This window comes from Globicephala melas, chromosome 20 (genome assembly GCF_963455315.2).
Source record: "Globicephala melas chromosome 20, mGloMel1.2, whole genome shotgun sequence".
Taxonomy (NCBI): Eukaryota; Metazoa; Chordata; class Mammalia; order Artiodactyla; family Delphinidae; genus Globicephala; species Globicephala melas.
Genome location: NC_083333.1, coordinates 10,798,488 through 10,823,435, shown reverse-complemented (window position 1 = coordinate 10,823,435; position 24,948 = coordinate 10,798,488). Strand labels below are relative to the sequence as shown.

The window sequence follows — 24,948 nt, the reverse complement described above, 5'->3', positions numbered from 1 at the left end:
TCCCTACCCCACCCCTCTAGGTGGTCACAAAGCACCAAGCTTATCTCCCTGTGCTATGTGGCTGCTTCCCACTAGCTATCTATTTTACATTTGGTAGTGTATATATGTCCATGCCACTCTCTCAGTTCGTCCCAGCTTACACTTTCCCCTCCCTGTGTCCTCAAGTCCATTCTCTATGTCTGCGTCTTTATTCCTGTCCTGCCCCTAGGTTCTTCAGAACCATTTTTTTTTTTTAGATTCCATATATATGTGTTAGCATACAGTATTTGTTTTTCTCTTTCTGACTTCCCTCTGTATGACAGTCTCTAGGTCTATCCACCTCACTACAAATAACTCAGTTTCGTTTCTTTATATGGCTGAGTAATATTCCATTGTATATATGTGCCACATCTTCTTTATCCATTCATCTGTTGATGGACACGTAGGTTGCTTCCATGTCCTGGCGATTGTAAATAGAGCTGCAATGAACATTGTGGTATGTGACTATTTTTGAATTATGGTTTTCTCAGGGTATATGCCCAGTAGTGGGATTGCTGGGTCATATGGTAGTTCTATTTTTAGTTTTTTAAGGAACCTCCATACTGTTCTCCATAGTGGCTGTATCAATTTACATTCCCACCAACAGTGCAAGAGGGTTTCCTTTTCTCCACACCCTCTCCAGCATTTATTGTTTGTAGATTTTTTGATGATGGCTATTCTGACTGGTGTGAGATGATATCTCACTGTAGTTTTGATTTGCATTTCTCTAATGATTAGTGATGTTGAGCATCCTTTCATGTGTTTGTTGGCAATCTGTATATCTTCTTTGGAGAAATGTCTATTTAGGTCTTCTGCCCATTTATGGATTGGGTTTTTTGTTTTTTTGATATTGAGCTGCATGAGCTGCTTGTATATTTTGGAGATTAATCCTTTGTCAGTTGCTTCGTTTGAAAATACTTTCTCCCATTCTGAGGGTTGTGTTTTCATCTTGTTTATGGTTTCCTTTGCTGTGCAAAAGCTTTTAAGTTTCATTAGGTCCCATTTGTTTATTTTTGTTTTTATTTCCATTTCTCTAGGAGATGGGTCAAAAAGGATATGGCTGTGATTTATGTCATGGAATGTTCTGCCTATGTTTTCCTCTAAGAGTTTTAGTGTCTGGCCTTACATTTAGGTCTTTAATCCATTTTGAGTTTATTTTTGTGTATGGTGTTAGGGGGTGTTCTAATTTCATTCTTTTACATGTAGCTGTCCAGTTTTCCCAGCACCACTTATTGAAGAGGCTGTCTTTTCTCCATTGTATATTCTTGCCTCCTTTATCAAAGATAAGGTGACCATATGTGGTGGGTTTATCTCTGGGCTTTCCATCCTGTTCCATTGATCTATATTTCTGTTTTTGTGCCAGTACCATACTGTCTTGATTTGTAGTATAGTCTGAAGTCAGGGAGCCTGATTCCTCCAGCTCCGTTTTAGTTTCTCAAGATTGCTTTGGCTAGTCAGGGTCTTTTGTGTTTCCATACAAATTGTGAAATTTTTTGTTCTAGTTCTGTGAACAATGCCATTGGTAGTTTGATAGGGATTGCACTGAATCTGTAGATTGCTTTGGGCAGTATAGTCATTTTCACAATGTTGATTCTTCCAATCCAAGAACATGGTATATCTCTCCATCTGTTTGTATCATCTTTAATTTTTTTCAACAGTGTCTCATGGTTTTCTGCATACAGGTCTTTTGTCTCCTTAGGTAGGTTTATTCCTAGGTATTTTATTCTTTTTGTTGCAATGGTAAATGGGAATGTTTCCTTAATTTCTCTTTCAGAGTTTTCATCATTAGTGTATAGGAATGCAAGAGATTTCTGTGCGAGCTTCCCTGGTGGCGCAGTGGTTGAGAGTCTGCCTGCCAATGCAGGGGATGCGGGTTTGTGCCCCGGTCCGGGAAGATCCCACATGCTGTGGAGTGGCTAGGCCCGTAAGCCATGGCTGCTGAGCCTGCGTGTCTGGAGCCTGTGCTCTGCAACAGGGGAGGCCACAACAGTGAGAGGCCCGCATACCGCAAAAAAAAAAAAAAAGATTAATTTTGTATCCTGCAACTTTACCAAATTCATTGATTACCTCTAGTAGTTTTCTGGTAGCATCTTTAAGATTCTCTATGTATAGTATCATGTCATCTGCAAACAGTGACAGTTTTACTTCTTCTTTTCCGATTTGGATTCCTTTTATTTCTTTTTTTTCTCTGATTGCTGTGGCTAAAACTTCCAAAACTATGTTGAATAATAGTGGTGAGAGTGGGCAACCTTATCTTGTTCCTGATCTTAGTGGAAATGGTTTCAGTTTTTCACCATTGAGAATGATGTTGGCTGTGGGTTTGTCATATATGGCCTTTATTATGCTGAGGTAAGTTCCCTCTATGCCTACTTTCTGGAGAGTTTTTTTATCATAAATAGGTGTTGAACTTCGTCAAAAGCTTTTTCTGCATCTGTTGAGATGATCACATGGTTTTTCTCCTTCAATTTGTTAATATGGTTTACCACATTGATTTGCGTATACTGAAGAATCCTTGCATTCCTGGGATAAACCCCACTTGATCATGGTGTATGATCCTTTTAAAGTGCCGTTGGATTCTTTTTGCTAGTATTTTGTTGAGGATTTTTGCATCTATGTTCATCAGTGATATTGGCCTGTAGTTTTCTTTTATTGTGGCATCTTTGTCTGGTTTTGGTATCAGGGTGATTGATGGTGGCCTCATAGAATGAGTTTGGGAGTGTTCCTCCCTCTGCTATATTTTGGAAGAGTTTGAGAAGGATAGGTGTTAGCTCTTCTCTAAGTGTTTGATAGAATTTGCCTGTGAAGCCATGTGGTCCTGGGCTTTTGTTTGTTGGAAGATTTTTTTTTCTTTTTTTTTTTTTTGGCGGTATGCGGGCCTCTCACTGCTGGGGCCCCTCCCGCTGTGGAGCACAGGCTCCGGACGCGCAGGCTCAGTGGCCACGGCTCACGGGCCCAGCCGCTCCGCGGCATGTGGGATCCTCCCAGACGGGGGCACGAACCCGTGTCCCCTGCATCGGCAGGCGGACTCTCAACCACTGCGCCACCAGGGAAGCCCCTGTTGGAAGATTTTTAATCACAGTTTCAATTTCAGTGCTTGTGATTGGTCTGTTTATATTTTCTATTTCTTCCTGGTTCAGTCTCAGAAGGTTGTGCCTTTCTAAGAATTTGTCCATTTCTTCCAGGTTGTCCATTTTATTGGCATAGAGTTGCTTGTAGTAATCTCTCATGATCTTTCATATTTCTGCAGTGTCAGTTGTTACTTCTCTTTTTTCATTTCTAATTCTATTGATTTGAGTCTTCTCCCTTTTTTTCCTGATGAGTCTGGCTAATGGTTTATCAATTTTGTTTATCTTCTCAAAGAACCATCTTTTAGTTTTATTGATCTTTGCTATCATTTCCTTCATTTCTTTTTCATTTATTTCTGATCTGATCTTTATGATTTCTTTCCTTCTGCTAACTTTGGGTTTTTTTAATTCTTTCTCTAGTTCCTTTAGGTGTAAGGTTAGGTTGTTTGAGATGTTTCTTGTTTCTTGAGGTAGGACTGTATTGCTATAAACTTCCCTCTTAGAACTGCTTTTGCTGCATCCCATAGGTTTTGGGTCATTGTGTTTTCATTGTCATTTGTTTCTGGGTAGTTTTAATTTCCTCTTTGGTTTCTTCAGTGATCTCTTGGTTATTTAGTAGTGTATTTTTTAGCCTCCATGTGCTTGTATTTTTTACAGACTTTTTCCTGTAATTGATATCTAGTCTCATAGCATTGTGGTCAGAAAAGATACTTGATACGATTTCAGTTTTCTTAAATTTACCAAGGTTTGATTTGTGACCCAAGATATGATCTATCCAGGAGAATGTTCCTTGCGTACTTGAGAAGAAAGTATAATCTGCTGTTTTTGGATGGAATGTCCTATAAATATCAATTAAGTCCATCTTGTTTAATGTATCATTTAAAGCTTGTGTTTCCTTATTTATTTTCATTTTGGATGATCTGTCCTTGGTGAAAGTGGGGTGTTAAAGTCCCCTACTATGATTGTGTTACTGTCAGTTTCCTCTTTTATAGCTGTTAGCATTTGCCTTATGTATTGAGGTGCTCCTATGTTGGGTGCATAAATATTTACAATTGTTATATCTTCTTCTTGGATTCCCTTGATCATTATGTAGTGTCCTTCTTTGTCTCTTGTAATAGTCTTTATTTTAAAGTCTGTTTTGTCTGATATGAGAATTGCTACTCCAGCTTTCTTTTGATTTCCATTTGCATGGAATAACTTTTTCCATCCCTTCACTTTCAGTCTGTATGTGTCCGTAGGTCTGAAGTGGGTCTCTTGTAGACAGCATATATACGGGTCTTGTTTTTGTATCCATTCATCCAGTCTGTGTCTTTGGTTGGAGCATTTAATCCATTTATATTTAAGGTAGTTATTGATATGTATGTTCCTGTTACCATTTTCTTAATTGTTTTGGGTTTGTTATTGTAGGTCTTTTCCTTCTCTCGTGTTTCCTGCCTAGAGAGGTTCCTTTAGCATTTGTTGTAAAGCTGGTTTGGTGGTGCTGAATTCTCTTAGCTTTTGCTTGTCTGTAAAGGTTTTAATTTCTCTATTGAATGTGAATGAGATCCCTGCTGGGTAGAGTAATCTTGGTTGTAGGTTTTTCCCTTTCATCACTTTAAATATGTCCTGCCACTCCCTTCTGGCTTGCAGAGTTTCTGCTGAAAGATCAGCTGTTAACCTTATGGGGATTACTTTGTATGTTAATTGTTGCTTTTCCCTTGCTGTTTTTAATATTTTTTCTTTGTATTTAATTTTTGATAGTTTGATTAATATGTGTCTTGGCGTGTTTCTCCTTGGATTTATCCTGTATGGTACTCTCTGTGCTTCCTGGACTTGATTGACTATTTCCTTACCCATAGTAGGGAAGTTTTCAACTATAATCTCTTCAAATATTTTCTCAGTCCCTTTTTTTTTCTCTTCTTCTTCTGGGACCTCTCTAAATCAAATGTTGGTGAGTTTTATGTTGTCCCAGAGGTCTTTGAGATCGTCCTCATTTCTTTTCATTCATTTTTCTCTATTCTGCTCTGCATTCGTTATTTCCACTAGTTTATCTTCCAGGTCACTTATCCGTTCTTCTGCCTCAGTTATTCTCCTATTGATTCCTTCTAGAGAATTTTAAATTTCATTTATTGTGTTGTTCATCATTGTTTGTTTCCTCTTTAGTTCTTCTAGGTCCTTGTTAAACGTTTCTTGTATTTTCTCCATTCTATTTCCAAGATTTTGGATCATCTTTACTATCATTACTCTGAATTCTTTTTCAGGTAGACTGCCTATTTCCTCTTCATTTGTTTGGTCTGGTGGGTTTTTACCTTGCTCCTTCATCTGCTGTGTATTTCTCTCTCTTCTCATTTTGCTTAACTTACTGTGTTTGGGGTCTCCGTTTCACAGGCTGCAGGTTCGTAGTTCCCATTGTTTTTGGTTTCTGCTCCCAGTGGGTAAGGTTGGTTCAGTGGGTTGTGTAGTCTTCCTGGTGGAGGGGACTGGTGCCTGTGTTCTGGTGGATGTGGCTGGATCTTGTCTTTCTGGTGGGCAGGACCACGTCTGGTCATGTGTTTTGGGGTGTCTGTGAACTTATTATGATTTTAGGCAGCCTCACTGCTAATGAGTGGGGCTGTGTTCCTGTCTTGCTAGTTGTTTGGCATAGGGTGTCCAGCACTGTAGCTTGCTGGTCGTTGAGTGGAGCTGGGTCTTAGCGTTGAGATGGAGATCTCTGGGAGAGCTTTTGCCATTTGCTATTATGTAGGGGCTGGAGGTCTCTGGTGGACCAATGTCCTGAACTTGGCTCTCCCACCTCTGAGGCTCAAGCCTGACACCTGGCCAGAGCACCAAGACCCTGTCAGCCACATAGCTCAGAAGAAAAGGGAGAAAAAGAAAGAAAGGAAGGAAGGAAGGGAGGGAGGGAGGAAGGGGAGGAAGGGAGGGAGGAAAGAAGGAAGGAAGGATAAAATAAAGTTATTAAAATAGAAAAAATTATTAAAAATAAAAAATTTAAAAAGTAATAAAAAAAAGAGAAGGAAAGAAGAGAACAACCAAACCAAAAAACAAATCCACCAATGATAAAAAGTGCTAAAAACTATACAAAAGAAACAAAACAAAATAAGAAAACCCAGACAGTCAGAACTCTAAGACCCTAGGACAAATGGCAAAAGCAAAGCTATAGAGACAAAATCACACAAAGAAGCATACATATACACACTCACAAAAAGAGAAAAAGGAAAAATATATATATATATGTAAAATAAAAAAGGAAGAGGGCAACCAAATCAATAAACAAATGTACCAATAATAATAAGCTCTAAATACTAAACTAAGATTAACATAAAACCAGAAACAAATTAGATGCAGAAAGCAAACCCCAAGTCTACAGTTGCTCCCAAAGTCTACCACCTCAATTTTGGGATGATTTGTTGTCTATTCAGATATTCCAGAGATGCAGGGTACATCAATTTGATTGTGGAGATTTAATCCGCTGCTCCTGAAGCTGCTGGGAGGGATTTCCCTTTCTCTTCTTTGTTCGCACAACTCCTGGGGTTCAGCTTTGGATTTGGCCCCACCTCTGTGTTCAGGTCACCTGAGGGCGTCTTTTGGGAAGTCTGAGGTCTTCTGCCAGCGTTCAGTAGATGTTCTGTAGGAGTTGTTCCACATGTAGATGTAGTTTTGATGTAGTTGTGGGGAGGAAGGTGATCTCCACGTCTTACTTCTCTGCCATCTTGAAGGCAACCCCCACTGATCTCTTTCAGAGTTCTACTTAGACTCTCCAGTTCTCAAATAATTACAAAGCTCTGGTTCAAGATAAAACTACTCTCCTCTAATCACCTGACCTTTCACAGTTGTTGCTTTCTTCTAATTCCCAGCAACTCAGGTCACCTAAATGCTCTTCCCTGGTGCTCAGTCTAATCCTATTCCCAACACACACTGTCCTTTCTTTGCTTTTTCATTTCCTGATACTCCTAATCATCACCATTCTTTTTCTGGGGAATACCTCACTTGGCTCTTGTGTCCTGGCCTTCAGCTCTCCTGTTGTCAAGTCATTTCTATTATTTTTTTGTTTCCTCTAAATTAATGCGGTGGTCCCCAACCTTCTTGGCACTAGGGACCGTTTTGTGGAAAACAGTTTATCCATGGATCAGGGGTGGAGGGGGAGGAGGATGGTTCAGGAGGTAATGCGAGTGATGGGGAGCAGCAGATGAAGCTTTGATTGCTCGCCCGATGCTCACCTCCTGCTGTGCAGTCTGGTTCCTTACAGGCCTCAGCCCAGTACCCGTCCATTGCCTGGAGGTTGGAGACCCCTGAATTAATGGATCATTCTAATTAGTATTATCACATATGCATAAGCATATTTTTATAAGGAGATAAAAGGGGAATATGTATAAAATATATATCTAACGGGAAGAACTCATCCCAGACAAAGATTTAATCACTCTAAAGTACCTAAAACAGATTTATACTTGTCACTGGACTAGGTAGTCGAGATTGAAATGGCTCCTTCCATGAAGAATTTAGTTTGGGGGTTGGTGACAAAGTGATTTCTAATGATTTTATTAACAATGGAAGTCCCCTAAAACATTCTCAATTAATTTTATCCTGGGGACCATACTCCAGTGTCAACTCTGAGGCAGAAAAAAGGTGATTATGTCCAAGAGCTTTCCCACATTACACTTATATGTTTTCCATCCAGTAGGCTCTTCTAATGTTTTCCTACCTTCAAAGAGTTTTCAGCAATAAAAGCCTTCTATTGTGCAATATGATGTGGTCTCCATCAGGCTTTTCCTACGTTCATTAGGTCTCTGTTACCTATTAGAATAAGTCCTGTTTGTGGACTCTCTTGTGTTCCCCAAGCTCCTTTCCAGTATGAAGTTTCTGATGTTTAAGAAAAGCTGTGTGCCCACTGAAGGCCTTCCCACAGTTGCTACATTCAGAGGTTTTCTCTCCAGTGTGAATTCTCTGGTGACTAACAAGGTGTGAGTTCTGACTGAAGGCCTTCCCACATTCAGGGCATTCATAGGGTTTCTTTCCAGTATGAACACGGTGGTGTTTAATGAGATCTGAGCTGCCCCTGAAAGATTTCCCACATTTATTGCACATATAAGGTTTTTCTCCACTATGAATTCTGTGATGTCTCATAAGGTCTGAGCTCTGATTGAAAGTTTTCCCACATTCTTTACATTCATAGGGTTTCTCTCCTGAATGAGTTACCTGATGTTGGATGAGGTCTGAGCTGCCTCGGAAAGTTCTACCACACTGATTGCACTGATAAGCTTTCACTTCTTGGCGAATTCTCCACTCTTCTCTAAGCAACTCTTCCTTGCTAAATGTTTTCTCACCTTCCACAAGTTTCTCTCCAGTATGAAGTCTTTGATGTTTGAGAAAAGCCGTTCGCCAGATGAAGGCTTTTCCGCATTCCTTACATTCATAGGGTTTCTCACCACTGTGGATTCTGTGATGCTGGACAAGGAGTGAACGCTGCCGGAAGGCTTTCCCACATTCATTGCACTGATAGGGTTTCTCTCCAGTGTGAATTTTCTGATGTGTAACAAGGTGTGACCTCTGGCTAAAGGCTTTCCCACATTCATTACATTCATAGGGTTTCTCTCCAGTGTGAGTTATCCAATGCCGAATTAGATCTGAACTTCCCCGGAAAGTTTTTCCACACTCAGTACATTCATAAGGTTTTTCTCCCCTGTGAATTCTCTGTTGTTGGATAAGAGCTAAGTCAGAAGTGCAGGCTTTTTCACATTCAAGTTCCTTTACAGTATGTAGTCTCTGATGTTTAAGAAAGGCTGTGCGCCCACTGAAGGATTTCCCACATTTGTGACATTCGTGGGGTCTCTCCCCACTGTGGAGTCTCTGGTGTTCTGTGAGGCGTGAACGCTGCCTGAAGGCCTTTTCACAGGTGTTGCACTTGAAGGGTTTCTCTCCAGTATGAATTCTCTGATGTGTGACAAGGTGTGAACTCTGACTGAAGGTTTGTCCACATTCATAACATTCATAGGGTTTCTCTCCAGTGTGAATTCTGTGATGGATAATAAGATCTGAACTTTGATTGAAGGCCTTCCCGCACTCATTACATACATATGGCTTCCCTCCACTGTGAATTCTCTGGTGCAGGACAAGGTTCGAGCTTCCCTTGAAGGCCTTTCCACAGTCTTTACATTCATAGGGATTCTCGTCGTTATGTATTCTCTTATGTCGGGCCAGGTTAGAGCTCTGATTGAAGTCTTTTCCACATTCATGACATATATAAGGTTTCTTTCCTGTATGAATTCTCTGATGTATAATAAGATTTGAACTTTGATTAAAGTCTTTTCCACATTCACTACATACATATGGTTTCTTCCCTGTATGAATTCTCTGATGTACAATCAGGTTTGAGCTCCGATTGAAAGTTTTTCCACATTCCTTACATTCATAGGTTTTCTTTATATTACCAGTTTTCTGATGTTGAGTTACTTCTGACTTCTGTTTGAAGCTCTGGCCACAGACTTCATATCTGTGGGGTTTTTCTCCTGCAGAAAGTATTTTTTCTCTTTCCTTACATCCATGGACTCTCTCTCCTGCAATGGCTTTCTTGGGGATCAGATTCACTTCCCTGATACCTCTCTCTTGGGAAGGGGGATATCCCACTGCATCCTCTAAGGGGCTTACCCAATACCTCAATAATCTGTCCTCAGGATCACCAGTTTCAACTAACCCCCATTCCTGGGAGATCTGTTTTTGGAGTCTTTCTGATACAGCCCTTGCTGAATCTTTTTCTTCAGAAATTTCCATCTTTGTCTTCCAGTCTTTCATCTTATTTTTGGTCTCAGAATCTGAAATAATAAGTAGAACATTCTATAATTCCTAAAATACAAATTTTCACCTCTTTCCTACACTGGGAAGTCTCAGTGGGAGGAACAAGGAACTTGGAAGAAGACTCTTCCCTTCTGGAGCTGAGATTCAGACGTTTTTCAGAGGGTTTATGGCTACCACAGGAACACACACCCCATTGGTGGAGAAGAAACTTGCCAGGGTGCAGGCTGGAGCTGGTGTGTGTGGGTGGCCTGCAGGGTGGTGGAAGAATTCACTGGAGGTGGGCAGTCTGGAGCTGGAAGTGGCCTGTTTGATGGGGTAGGAACCTGCTGGGCTCTGAGGCCAGGCCAGAATGGGTTCACAGGAAGCAACTCACTAGGGTGATTGCCACCAGGCCTCCCACAAGTTGATCTGCTGGCAGCCACACCAATAAATAAGATAAAACAGCACACCAGCACCAGGAAAAGAAGTTCCTTCCTTTTCCTATGGCCTTGTATTTCCCTCCAGCATCCTCTATTGACAAAATCTAAATGTTGTACCAGCTGGCAAAGGAGAAATCGTCCAGATCCAGTAACTTAAGCAAAGCAAAGAAGGGTAGATTTGGAGTTGAGATATGATAAATTAATAACTGATCCACTAACCATTCCTCCCAATATATCATGACAGTTAAACAAATATGAAACTATGCCTCAGAATAAAAATGCTTGGCTGCCATTTTAATAGAAATCAATTCTCCCTTTCTCAGACCTGGCATTTTTCTTTCTGGTATTCTGGTGGAACTGCCTCCTTTGTATGGCAATTTTGTATCCTCCTGTAACTGGAAGACAGATGAGTTTATTGCTTTTGAGTGTTCATATCATCAAATCCCTGACCTTGCCCAGTCACAAAAACACATTTCTGAGCTCCTTGAGAGAGCCATTTCACCTTGGCCCAGGGGATTGGAATGCTCTAGTCAGTAATCTTTTTGCAATGAATAAGAGGAAACACAGCATAGAGATTAAGAGTGTGGATTCTTAACTGACTGTCGGACAAAATGCCCGGGTTTGAATCCTATCTCCATCACTTACTGACTGTGTGACGTTAGGCAAGTTGCTGCAACTCTCTGTGCCTGTTTCCTCATCTCTAAAATGGAGATAATAATAGTATTTACCTCATAGAGTTGTTATGAGAATTAAATATATGTAAAACATTTAGAACCATGCTTGGCATATAGAAAGCACTATGTAAGTGTCAGCTGCTGTTACTATTACTACTATTATCATTAATCATTACCCTTTATGCCCAAGAATTATCATTAAGTAATATGTCCTTAGCACAAACCTCCATATCTAGGCTGGATTTTATTTATTTAACATTCAAATAAAATACTGGAAAGAATTGGCTTTGTCATAATTTTCCCTTAAAGTGATTTTTTGGGGGGTTTGTTTGATATATAGTGTTCAAAATTTAGAAACAGTTTAAAAGATGGAAAAGGCATTTCTCAAAACCCACTGAAAACAGTTAAAAGAATGACAAATGACGTAAACTCCATCTTCAAAAAAAGGGTCATATACAGATGTCTCCCAAAGTCTCATATCCTGAAAGGTATGGTCAGTGATCTTCTAATTAGAGTGAAGAGATCTAGAGCCATGGCGAGAAGGCAGGTGACAGAAGCAGGGACTGTCCCATAGAGATCTAGTCTGACATATCAGAGTGGCAGGGGAAGATGCTAAAGAAGAAACGGTGCCGGCAGATCATTTAGGTTGTCTTCCACCTGGTACCTGGCTGAGGAACACTGGCAGCCGTGGAGCAAGATGAAGAAAGGAGATGAGTGTGACTGTCAGACTGTGCTACGAAAGTCCAGTGATCTACAGGGCTTTTTCTGTGCCATGTTGATCTCCTGGAAACCAAAAGCTGAAGGGAGATAATGCCTGTAGATTTGATAAGAAGGTGTTTGTGGCAGCAGATCTGTATGAAGGCTTTGAGGTGCCCTTGCTCAATTCCCTCTGCCTCTTCCCTCTTTCATAGAGAACCTGCTTCATGCACTGTTGAGTAGTAATCATTCAGGTAACTTTGTGGGATGTGTGCTTGAAAACAGGGGGTTGTTGCTTTAGGAAAGAAAGCAACATGAGTAACAGAGGGATTAGGAGCATACACCCAAGAGGAACAGCAAAAGAATTAATAGGACGCATCCAGCAGAGCTCTCCACTATCTCAAAGAAATTATAGACAAAACCGCTGTTTAAATGAAAACTCAAAGAAGACATATAAGAGCTCAAAATAGAGTGTAGATTATAAAAGAATAAAAAGAAGTGAGAAGTAATCTGGCAGAGCTGAAGGAAAAAAGTGGAAGGGAAAACTAAATGCATTACGTAGATGAAACTCATCAAAGAAAAAAGAAAAATAATCACTACAGGGACATGATGAGGCCTGGAGAGATGACACAGAATGCAGTGGATATAAATATGATTATAGAGAAAACAAGTTGCTACAGAAAGATATTCAAATATATATATAATTAGTGTTCCTAAAGAAGAGAAAAGAACAAACAGAAGGAAAAAAAAACCATTCAAACATAACAGAAGGAAATGTGGCTGAAATAAAGACTTGAATCTATTGGAAGGATACAGTGTAGTCCATAGAAAGTTGATATAGAACAGTCCACACCAAGGCATAGCCTGGTGAAGTAACTAAATTTCAGGAATAAATGAACATATGAAGATCTGAGGCAGAGGAGCAAGTGATGGGCAAGAGGGAATTTCAGGCTGAGTTTATACTCCTCCATGTTACACTCATGCCAGAGTACAGTAATGCTTGTAAAGTTCTGAAGAGACACAAAGTGTGACTTGATCATTTTTTACCTGGCAAGCTGTTCCCTCATATTAAAACAGGCAAATGTTCTCAAGTAGGTAGAAACTCAGGGAGTATGACAGGCAGCCCTTTTTGAAAAGAACTGCTGGGCAATGAGATATAGCCAGTGAAGAAGTGAGTGAGAATAAACACTCAGGACCTCAGAGCACATTGTAAAACAATGGATGAGGAGTGTTGAATAAATTTAAATATGGAACTGACATTAAACAATTGGAAATTATTTTTGTAGAATAGAGGAGGAGAGGTAGTGGGCGTTAAGTATAAATTGTGCTAATTTGCTTGTCTGTCATGACAGGGATCAAGAGATAGCATCTCAAGTAGAAATACATAATTTTAAAAGAAGATCCAAACCTTAATATGTTTCATGATCAGTTTTCCCCCATAATTTTAAAGGAATAATATTTCAAAATTACAGAGAAACAGACTTCCCTGCTGGTCCCGTGGTTAAGACTCTAGCAGTGGTTAAGACTCTGCGCTTCCACTGCGGTGGGTGCAGGTTTGATCCCTGGTCGGGGAACTAAGATCCCACATATCACACATAGCACAGCCAAAAATAAAATAAAATAAAACAGAGAAACACTTTTTTTTTTTTTGGCTGTGCCTCGTGGCATGCAGGATCCTAATTCTCCGACCAGGGATCAAACCTGTGCCCCCGGAACAACTCCTACAGAGCATCTACTGAACGCTGGCAGAAGACCTCAGACCTCCCAAAAGGCAAGAAACCCCCCACGTACCTGGGTAGGGCAAAAGAAAAAACTAAACAGAGACAAAAGGATAGGGACGGGTCCTGCACCAGCGGGAGAGAGCTGTGAAGGAGGAAAAGTGTCCACACACTAGGAAGCCCCTTCGCGGGTGGAGGCTTCGGGAGGCGGAGTGGGGGAGCTTGGGAGCCGCGGAGGAGAGCACAGCAACAGGGGTGCGGAGGACAAAGCGGACAGATTCCAGCGCAGAGCATCGGGCCGACCGGAACTCGCCAGCCGAGAGGCTTGTCTGCTCGCCCGCCGGGGCGGGCGGGACTGGGAGCTGAGGCTCCGGCTTTTGTCGGAGCGCGGGAGAGGACTGAGGTTGGCGGCGTGAACACAGCCTGCAGGGCGTTAGTGCGCCGCGGCTGGCCGGGAGAGAGTCCGGGGAGAAGTCTGGAACTGCCGAAGAGGCAAGAGACTTTTACGTCCCTCTTTGTTTCCTGGTGCACGAGGAGAGGGGATTAAGAACGCTGCTTGAGAGAGCTCCAGGGACGGGCGCGAGCCGCGGCTAAAAGTGCGGAGCCCAGAGACAGACATGAGACGCTAGGGCCGCTGCTGCCGCCACCGGGAGGCCTGTGTGCGAACACAGGTCACTAGCCACAAGCCCTTCCGGGGAGCCTGTGCAGCCCGCCACTGCCAGGGTCCCGGGATCCAGGGACAACTCCCCCGGGAGAACGCACAGGCGCGCCTCAGGCTGCAACTTCTCGCCGGCCTCTGCCGCCGCAGGCCCGCCCCACACTCCGTGCCCCTCCCTACCCCCGGGCCTGAGTGACCCAGAGCCTCCGAATCAGCGGCTCCTTTAACCCCGTCCTGTCTGAGCAAAGAACAGACGCCCTCCGGCGACCTACACGCACAGGCGGGGCTAAATCCAAAGCTGAGCCCCTGGGAGCTGTGAGAACAAAGAAGAGAAAGGGAAATCTCTCCCAGCAGCCTCAGAAGCAGCGGATTAAAGCTCCACAATCAACTTGATGTACCCTGCATCTGTGGAATACCTGAATAGACAACGAATCATCCCAAATTAAGGAGCCCTGTGGATGAAAGGCTCTTGGTGCTGCAGCCAGGAGTCAGTGCTGTGCCTCTGAGGTGGGAGAGCCAACTTCAGGACACTGATCCACAAGAGACCTCCCAGCTGCACATAATATCAAACAGCAAAAATTTCCGAGAGATCTCCATCTCAACGCCAGCACCCAGCTTCACTCAACGACCAGCAAGCTACAGTGCTGGACATCCTATGCCAAACAACTAGCAAGACAGGAACACAACCCCACCCATTAGCAGAGAGGCGGCCCAAAATCATAATAAGTCTACAGACACCCCAAAACACACCACCAGACGTGGACCTGCCCACCAGAAAGACAAGGTCCAGCCTCATCCACCAGAACACAGGCACTAGTCCCCTCCACCAGGAAGCCTACACAACCCACTGAACCAACCTTAGCCACTGGGGACAGACACAAAAAACAACAGGAACTACGAACCTTCAGCCTGCAAAAAAGGAGACCCCAAACACAGTAGGATAAGCAAAATGAAAAGACAGAAAAACACACCGCAGATGAAGGAGCAAGATAAAAACCCATCAGACCTAACAAATGAAGAGGAAATAGGCAGTCTACCTGAAAAAGAATTCAAAATAATGATAGTAAGGTTGATCCGAAATCTTGGAGATAGAATGGACAATAGAATGGACAAAATGCAAGAATCAGTTAACAAGGACCTAGAAGAACTAAAGATGAAACAAGCAACGATGAACAACACAATAAATGAAATTAAAAGTACTCTAGATGGGATCAATAGCAGAATAACTGAGGCAGAAGAACGGATAAGTGACCTGGAAGATAAAATAGTGGAAATAACTACTGCAGAGCAGAATAAAGAAAAAAGAATGAAAAGAACTGAGAACAGTCTCAGAGACCTCTGGGACAACATTAAACGTACCAACATTCGAATTATAGGGGTTCCAGAAGAAGAAGAGAAAAAGAAAGGGACTGAGAAAATATTTGAAGAGATTATAGTTGAAAACTTCCCTAATATGGGAAAGGAAATAGTTAATCAAGTCCAGGAAGCACAGAGAGTCCCATACAGGATAAATCCAAGGAGAAATACGCCAAGACACATATTAATCAAACTGTCAAAAATTAAATACAAAGAAAACATATTAAAAGCAGCAAGGGAAAAACAACAAATAACACACAAGGGAATCCCCATAAGGTTAACAGCTGATCTTTCAGCAGAAACTCTGCAAGCCAGAAGGGAGTGGCAGGACATATTGAAAGTGTTGAAGGAGAAAAACCTGCAACCAAGATTACTCTACCCAGCAAGGATCTCATTCAGATTTGATGGAGAAATTAAAACCTTTAGAGACAAGCAAAAGCTGAGAGAGTTCAGCACCACCAAACCAGCTCTACAACAACTGCTAAAGGAACTTCTCTAGGCAAGAAACACAAAAGAAGGAAAAGACCTACAATAACAAACCCAAAACAATTAAGAAAATGGGAATGGGAACACACATATCGATAATTACCTTAAATGTAAATGGACTAAATGCTCCCACCAAAAGACACAGATTGGCTGAATGGATACAAAAACAAGACCCATATATTTGCTGTCTGCAAGAGACCCGTATGCTAACACATATATATGGAATTTAAGAAAAAAAAAAAATGTCATGAAAAACCTAGGGGTGAAACAGGAATAAAGACACAGACTTACTAGAGAATGGACTTGAGGCTATGGGGAGGGGGAAGGGTAAACGGTGACAAAGCAATAAAGAGGCATGGACATGTATACACTACCAAACGTAAGGTAGATAGCTAGTGGGAAGCAGCCGCATAGCACAGGGAGATCAGCTCGGTGCTGTGTGACCGCCTGGAGGGGTGGGATAGGGAGGGTGGGAGGGAGGGTGACGCAAGCGGGAAGAGATATGGGAACATATGTATATATATAACTGATTCATTTTGTTGTGAAGCTGAAACTAACATACCATTGTAAAGCAATTATGCTCCAATAAAGATGTTTAAAAAAAAAAAAAAAAAAAAAAAAAGAAAATGATCCTTATAAAGCAATTGACAAGTGTTCTCTCTCTCCACTCTCCTATGATCTCATTGCAAAGTTTAAAAGCCATTTGCACTATCATATGATCCAGCAATTCTACTCCCGGGTATATATCCGAAGAAAATGGAATGAAAACACTAATTCAAAAAGACACATGCACCCCAATGTTCATAGCAACATTATTTACAGCAGCCAAGATGTGGAAGCAACCTAAGTGTCCATCAACAGAGGAATGGATAAAGAAGATGTGGTACAAATACACAGTGGAATACTACTCAGCCATTAAACAGAACAAAATAATGCCATTTGCAGCAACATGGATGGACCGAGAGGGTATTAAACTTAATGAAGTGAGACAGACAAATACTGTATGTTTTCATCTATATGTGGACTATAAAAACTAAAACAAATGAATGACTATAACAAAAAAAAAAAAAAAAAAAAAAAAAAAACCTGTGCCCCCTGCAACCCACGCCCCCTGCATTGGAAGTGCAGAGTCAACCACTGGACTGCCAGGGGAGTTCCCACTTTTTCTATTTTTGATCATAAAAATACTACATGCTCATTATAGGAAAAACCAAGAGTAGAGAAGAGCACAGAGAAGAAACTAAAGATACCCAATATTTTGTTGTATATTCTCCCAGTCTTATTTCTGGGCATAAATTTTTTTCTGATACAAAAATGGGATCACAGTATACATGCCCTTATTGTCCTCTTTGCCCTACTTGTGATACTGGAGCTGGACCCTGGAAACAGTTCCCTTTTGTTGGCTGGCTTTGTCAATAGAGGGTGCTGGAGGAACACTGTAAGCCACACAAAGAGAAAGGGGTTTCTCTTGGTACTTTTGAGTTGTTTTGTCTTTTGGTGGGGCCCCCAAATCAACATAAGGGAGGCTTGATGGGGTAGACCAACCAGCTCTGGCCTACCCAACCCTCCAGTGAGTTTTTCCACTACCCAGCGGGCCTTTCCTATGGATTACCTCTAGCCTGCCTGCACCCTTCAGTGAATTTCTCTGTCATTTGGCAGGCCGTGCCGACAGACATGCCCTCTGACAAATTTCTTTACACCAGCAGGCTGTGTTTCTTTGGCAACCACACCCCATCCAAAAAAGTCTGAATCTCTGCTTTGGGGTGGGGGGGAGCCCTCTTCTAAATTTGTGGTTCCTTCCTTATTTACTTCTCCTTAGTCCTAGAGGTAAGACGGCTTCCTGCATTATCTATTTCCATACTCCTTAGTGTTTTCTTTAGATCCTTTTAGTAGTTAGCTACCTTTACCGGTTTTAAATATTCTTTATATTAAATGTCCCTTGTTTAAACTACTGGTATAGTTTTTGTCTCCTGACTGGATCCTGACCAATACAGATACATATTATCATTTCATTTTAGATCTAGAACAAAGTGAAGATGATACAAGAAGAATAGGAAGGGGGCTAAGAAAGAGGAAACAAAAATTTGTTTAGAAAGTGCTAAAAGGACTCCTCTCTGTAAGAGTCATTAGGGTCAACCTTTACCACAAGCATAGGTATGGTAAAGTACCCAGTCCTTAGTCCCACACAGCATTCCCTGCAGAGATGAATGGCATTCTCTGCTCAACATTTTCATCCAATTCCATAGGTGAAAGGAATAGGGAATAATTTAAGGAACTCTTTGCCTCAGAGGATGTCTGAAGAAGGGTACAGTATCTGAAACATAGGCTTGATCAGAGATGAGTCCTCCTCTACAATCCAATCCAGCTGAACTCAGAGCTTCTGGGAAAAGGGCATTGTTATTTCATATCATTCACTGATGTGGTCACCTAACTTACGTTAACTAAGCACCCACCATATTCCAGACACTGTACTAGGTACTGGCAATACAAAGGTGAACATCTCTGCCCTCAAGGAACTTACAGTTCAATGAAGGAAGATATATGTGTAAATGGACAAGAAGATAGTGTGGCCAGTGCTGGAATAAGGTGAGCACTGTCCAGTATCGGAGAACCTGAATCAACGAAACATGGTAACTGCAAGTGGGGGAAGAAAGGAGTCAAGAATGACTTTCAGTTTTCTGGCTTAGGCAATGGGTGGGATATGGTGCTGTTTATGAAGACAGGGGTCAGAGAAGGAAGAGTAGGTTTGGAGGGTGGGATACTAGGTCCAAAGACCTGAAGATGAGTTGAGTTTTTTGTCATCTCTTTGTTTCTAACAGGAACCGAGCTCAGGGAGAGGCAAGGAGTTGTCAACTCCACAGATTAGGCTAGACGCCACAAAGAGCAGAAGCATCTTATCTTGTCTCCAAGAGTCAAAGCCATTGGGAATCCTTAATCCTCCAATTCCACTGAGCTCTTTAAAACCTTTTCTTGTTTTTTGCTTTTCAACCGAAACTCAGCGAATTCGGGGTGTATAGAGTCTAAGTTAGAGGACAGAGCCCCTACTCGGTGAGACCAGCTCTGTCTGGACCTCTAGTATCTCTGCCATGCAGGGATTCCACTGAGTGTGGACCTGAGGCCCAGCATCCTTTTGCGATTCATTCACAGCCACATCCTGCAACATCTTGAATTCCTGAAACAGAAGTTCCTGTTCTGCAACTACCCAATAAGGAGTTGGCAGCAGATACTCCATAGCTTCCCTTTCCTTTTTAAATCTCTACTACTTCCTGCATTCCCTTGGTCTCAGTAGATAATCTTGCCCCTCGCTTTAAAAATATGTGAGACGATGTGGTAAAAATCACCTCACGTTCCTCTCTCTTTTCAATGACTCCTCATCTTTACTGTATTTTGTCTCTTCCATTCTCTAGTATTTATTGCTCTTTAGCTGAGCCTCTATGATGGGCCAAGCACCACGCTAGGTGGTTAGAATATAATAATGAGGACAGAGTCCCTGCCCTTGACTAGTGTGTGGTGTCAATTAAACGTGTTAAATACACAATAAGGGTAAGTGTGGGTGCCGTGGGACCTCATGAGAAGAGCACAACCTGAGGGGGGTGGGATGGGTAAGGAAACTTCCTGAAGGAAGCAGCTTCTAAGGTGAGGCCCGAAAGACAATTTGAGATAACTAGACTAAAAGAAGAAGGAAGGGCTTTTCAGATTGAGGCTGAAGCATGTGCAAAGGCCAGGAGGTGAGAGAAGCTACGATGTGTTCATGGATGCACCGTATGACTGAAGCCCAGAATACAGACAGTAAACGATGAAGCTGGGGAAGCAGTGGTCAAACCACGGGGGGCCATGTATCCCAGGCTAAGAAGCTTGGACTTTCTCCTGAAGGCAGTGGGGAACCCCGGAAGGGGTTAAAGCAGGAGAATGACATAATTAGCTTTATCTTTTTAAAAGACTGCTCTGACAGCTTTATGGAGAACAGACTAAAGGGTGCAAGGCTGAAAGCTGGGATATTGCTTAGGAGACTACAGCAGAATCTATGATGGAGACAGTGAGGGCCTCATCACTGACAGTGAGTTACTGGGACTGGAGACATTTTAAAGTATATTAAAGAAGCAAAAACAGGGAGAATCGGTGCTGTCCTGAATGGAAGGTGTGAGGGAAAACAGAAGGCATTAAGGATGACACCCAAGTTTCTAGCTCGGACAACTGCCTAAGCTGGGTAGTGGGACCGAAAGAGTGGCGGTGAGGGGGAGGAGGTGGTGAATTCCACTTCAGACACGTTATATTTGACGTACCTGTGTGGCATCCAGGAGAAAACTTCTGAGAAGCCAATGAATCAGTGGGTCAGGAACCCAGGAGGAAAATCTAGAATGGACACACAGATTTTGGAATCATCAGCATATAATTAGTATCTAAAGCAGAAAAGTGGCGATTACAGCTGGCGATTACAGCTCGGAGGCAGCTTAGAGTTCTGAACACAACAGGGCTTTGGAAGCAAGCAGAACCAAATTAGAATCCCAGCTTCTTAATCTCCCCCAACTATCATTTCTGCAAATGTAAAGCAGAAATACCACTGATTCCAAAGTGTTATTGTACACATTTTAAAAAACCCACCCCGGGAATTCCCTGGTGGTCCAGTGGTTAGCACTCGGCACTTCCACTGCCGTGGCCTGGGCTGGGGAGCTAAGATCCGAAAGCCACGCGGCACGGCAAAAACAAACAACAACAACAAAAAACAACCCCCCCAAAAAAAACCCCACCCCAATGTATATAAAGCCACACACCTCTACAGTGTAAGCCTCCCAAGAGTGTAAGCTCTGTGGGGATGGGGGTCTTTGTTCTGTACAGTGTTGGAACAGTACCTGGACCATAGTGGGTGCTCAATTAAAAATCATTGAATAGGGGCTTTCCTGGTGGCACAGTGGTTAAGAATCCGCCTGCCAGTGCAGGGGACATGGGTTCGAGTCCTGGTCCATGAAGATCCCACATGCTGCGGAGCAACTAAGCCTGTGCGCCACAACTACTGAGCCCGAGCTCTAGAGCCCACGAGCCACAACTACTGAAGCCCGCATGCCTAGAGCCCATGCTCCGCAACAAGAGAAGCCACCGCAATGAGAAGCCTGCGCACCGCAACAGAGTAGCCCCTGCTCACCGCAACTAGCGAAAGCCTGCACATAGCAACAAAGACCCAACTCAGCCATAAGTAAATAAATAAATAAGTTTATTTTTTTTTAAAAATCATTGAATAAATGAATAGTAGGTTAACTCTCTTCCCTCTTTCCCTTGACTAATCCCTGAAATTCTTTTCTCCCTTGGCTTCCATAATGCTTGATACTCCACCCACTCTACTTTTTTTATTGTCTTTACCCTTTCAGCTTTTCCTTCCTTCTAGTCCTCTCCTTTTATATTCAGTATCTCAGTGACCATATCACCTCTGGCTTCAGTGATCACCTTTGTCCAGAATGAACCATAAATTTAAAACTCCTATTCCTCACCTACATTGTAGTCTATATTCACAATGCATCTCCAGTCCACTGTCTTATTGACAGTCAAGAAGGATCAAATGCATGAAAATGAACTCAACATTTTGCTTCTAAATGTATTCTCCCTTCTTACTATCTGTTTCTGCCCAAATGATCAGTTTTCATTGAACAAATATTTAACATGAGCCTATAGTGTCCAGGCACTGTTTTAGGCCCTGGGATACTCTGGTGAAGAAGCCCCTAATGGGGCTTGTATTCTAGGGCTTTCTAAGCCAGAAATGCAGTAGTTTTGTTTTGTTTTGTTTTTAATTTAAAATACTTTACTGCTAAAAAATTCTAACCATCATCTGAGTCTTTAGTTAGTCATTATCTTTTTTCAACAGTAACATCAAAGATCACCAGTCACCATAACAAATATAATCATAATGAAATAGCTTGAAATATTGCAAGAATTGCCAAAATGTGACACAAACATGAAGTGAGCAAGTGGTGTTGGAAAAATGACACTGATAGACATGCTCAACGCAGGCTTGCTGCAAACCTTCAATTTGTAAAAAATGCAATATCCATGAAGCACAATAAAGCAAAACACAATAAATTGAGGTATGCCTATACTATTGTAGAATTATCTATTTCTCCTTTCAGTTCTGTCAACTTTTGCTTCATATACTTTGCAGTTCTGTTGTTAGATGTGTATACATTTATAAGTCTTACATTTTCTGGTTACTGCCACCTAAAATGTGATCCACACACCGGCCACAGTAGCCTCACCGAGGAGCCTGGTGAAATGCAAATTCTCAAGCACCACCCAGACCTACTGAGTCAGTCTGCGTGGGAGGGGCCCAGCAATCTGTGCTTACCCAGCTCACGCTCCAGGTGATTCTCAGCTTGCTACAATCTGAGAAGCACCGCTCTGGGAGGCAAGTCATCTTGGACTCCTCTCTCTCTATCCCTTCTATCCGTACCTACTAACTCTGAAAACGGTTCCAACTCCATCATAACCTAGAACCTTCTCACCCCATGCTTGGATTCTCATAAAATCTCTAAACGTTTTCTGGCTCCAATCAATGCTGATAACACTGTCGGATGAAATAATTTTCTAAAGCACCGCTGACACCAATGATCAAAAATCTACCATGGGGCTTCCCTGGTGGTGCAGTGGTTGAGAGTCCGCCTGCCGATGCAGGAGACACGGGTTCATGCCCCGGTCCGGGAAGATCCCACATGCCTCAGAGCGGCTGGGCCCATGAGCCATGGCCGCTAAGCCTGCGCGTCCGGAGCCTGTGCTCCGCAATGGGAGAGGCCACAACAGTGAGAGGCCAGCGTACCGCAAAAAAAAAAAAAAAATCTACCATGACTTTTCTATCACCCATTAAAGGAAATAATAGCTTCTTTTTGACTCACAGAACTGTAATATATCCTAGGGCTGCCATGACAAAATACCACAAACTGGGTGACTTAAAACAACAGGAATTTATTCTCTCACAGTTCTGGAGGTTAGAAGTCTGAAATGAAGGTGTTGGCTGGGTGGCTTCCTTCTGCAGGCTCCTAGGGATAACTGTTCCATGCCTCTCTCCTAGCTTCTGGTGACATCTGGCAATCCTTGTGTTCCTTGCTTTGTAGATGCAGTACTTCAGCCTCTGCCTCCACCTTCACATGGCATTCTCACTGTCTCTGCCTCTTCACCTGGCCATCTTCTTATAAGGACACCAGTCATATTGAATTAGGGGCCCATTCTACTCCAGTATGACCTCATCTTACCTAGTTACATCTGCAATGACCCTATTTCCAAATAAGGTCACATTCTGAGGCACTGGGGGCTAAGACCTCAACATATCCTTGTTGGGGGACAAATTCAACCCATAACAATAGCCCCATTCTATGATTCACGAAAGAGCAAACCTATGCTCTCGGATTCTCCCTAAATTCCCATATACTAGGCTTCTTCCCATTCTGTCCCTTTGCCCATGACTCTCCTACTTGTGATGTCCTTCCTACTCTCCTTCATCTACATCAATATCAAATGCAGCAAGAGGCCAGGCAGTTAATCAGAATGGGTGAAGCAAACAAGGTGATAAATGACAACTGATACTTTGCTGCAGTGTCCGGGAGGCAATGATTACTGGGGACTGGGGACCTGCAAATTTTGTACTGAGTCTAAAGGAGGGAGCTGCTACTCAGTTCCTCCCAACTGCACCATGCAGACATGTGTGCCCTATTTGGCCACATCTTCTGATTGTCCAAGAGATGCTGAAAATCCAGATTTTTGAGTGAGTGGACGTGAATGAAATTTTCTGATTTTAAAATGTTGGCCACTAATTCAAGTAAAAACAAACAGCACGAGTCAGGAAAATGTGTCTACAGGGACTTCCCTGGCAGTCCAGTGGTTAGTTAGGACTCTGCGCTTTCACTGCGGTGGCGGGGTTCAATCCCTGGTTAGGGAACTAAGATCCCTAGAAGCTGCAGGGAGCGGCCAAAAAAAAAAAAAGAAAAAGTGTCTACAGTCTACTCTGGCCCAGGGGCCATACTTTTACAACCTCTGGCTTACACAAATTCCTCCCACTGTTTCAGGCTCACCTTAGTTAGTACCTTCTAACTATTTCAATCCTTTTAATTCATATTCATGTGCATGCATTAGTTGATGCTACACAAGATGGAGTCCCTGCCTAGGGGCCTGGAAGACTTAGATAAACAGACAGACACGGAACCAGGTAGTAAGTGTTTGTGAAATAGACGCCAAACAAGCTAAAAAAAGATGAAAAGCTTAAAGAGGGAGGGAGGGAGGTGGCAATCCTGGAAGGCTTCCCAAAGAAAATGACTTTAGAAGCTACCCCTAAAAGAATATGCAGACGTTTACAAAGAAGAGACCAGCCCAAATCCCTCCCTCCTCCGAACTCCCAACAGTACGAACATTCAGATGAGGTATTACAACATGTCTGAACCATACAGTTCATTCCTGTGGTTCAGTCTAGTCTTCCCAAAGGGTCTGTCAGTTACTCCTGGAGCGTTCTACGCGCCTGACACGGCATTGTGCAAGGAACAGGGTCAATTCATGCCCGGGGTTTGATTCTGGGCCTGGGGGAGATGCGGTTTGCAGTACTCACAGGAGGGAACTGGAACAGACTGGAAAAGGGGGACGCGGCGCCGGGGGGGGGGGTTGGGGGTAGGGGTGTGTGGTGTGTGTGGAGATGGGCGGGGTACGCCGAGAACCAGGAGAGGGCCAAGGGCATAGAAGGCCTGGCCGCGCGCACCCGGCGCCTAAGTCCCGGAGGCCGCAGCCTCTCCCCGTTCGGAGAAATGAGGGGTCAGCGCCCACCTCCGAAGATCTGTTCTCCACCCGGCTTCCCCAAGGGACCCAGGCGCTGGGGCCCCCAGTTCTGCGATCGCAGCGGGGTCTCACCTCCAGGCCACCCCTAGCCTCCCGCTCGACCGTGGCCCCCTGCACGGCCGCCAGCGCTCAGCCCCAGCTCCTCCCTCGGGCGCGGCGCCACCACCCTGGACATCGTGCCCGCAGCGGCCGGCCACTTCCGGCGTGCTCCCCCAGGCGGCCGTCCCCCGCCCCGACGCCGGACCCGGCTGTGCCCGCCAATCCGCAGGCGCGCCCCCAAGCCTCCTC

General features: G+C 43.2%; 2 protein-coding genes across 2 annotated transcripts in view; one reads left to right on the top strand and one right to left on the bottom strand.

Annotated features, from left to right (window-relative positions):
* RABEP1 (rabaptin, RAB GTPase binding effector protein 1) overlaps window positions 1-24,948 on the top strand; it is a 248,969-nt gene that overhangs the window by 43,486 nt on the left and 180,535 nt on the right. The window lies entirely within an intron of this gene.
* Window positions 2,014-24,854, bottom strand: ZNF594 (zinc finger protein 594). The gene is given in 4 exon segments (XM_060290447.2): window positions 2,014-7,884; window positions 7,887-9,871; window positions 20,145-20,214; window positions 24,733-24,854. Coding segments are annotated over 2 exon segments (2,028 nt in total). The 5' UTR covers window positions 9,852-9,871; window positions 20,145-20,214; window positions 24,733-24,854; the 3' UTR covers window positions 2,014-7,821.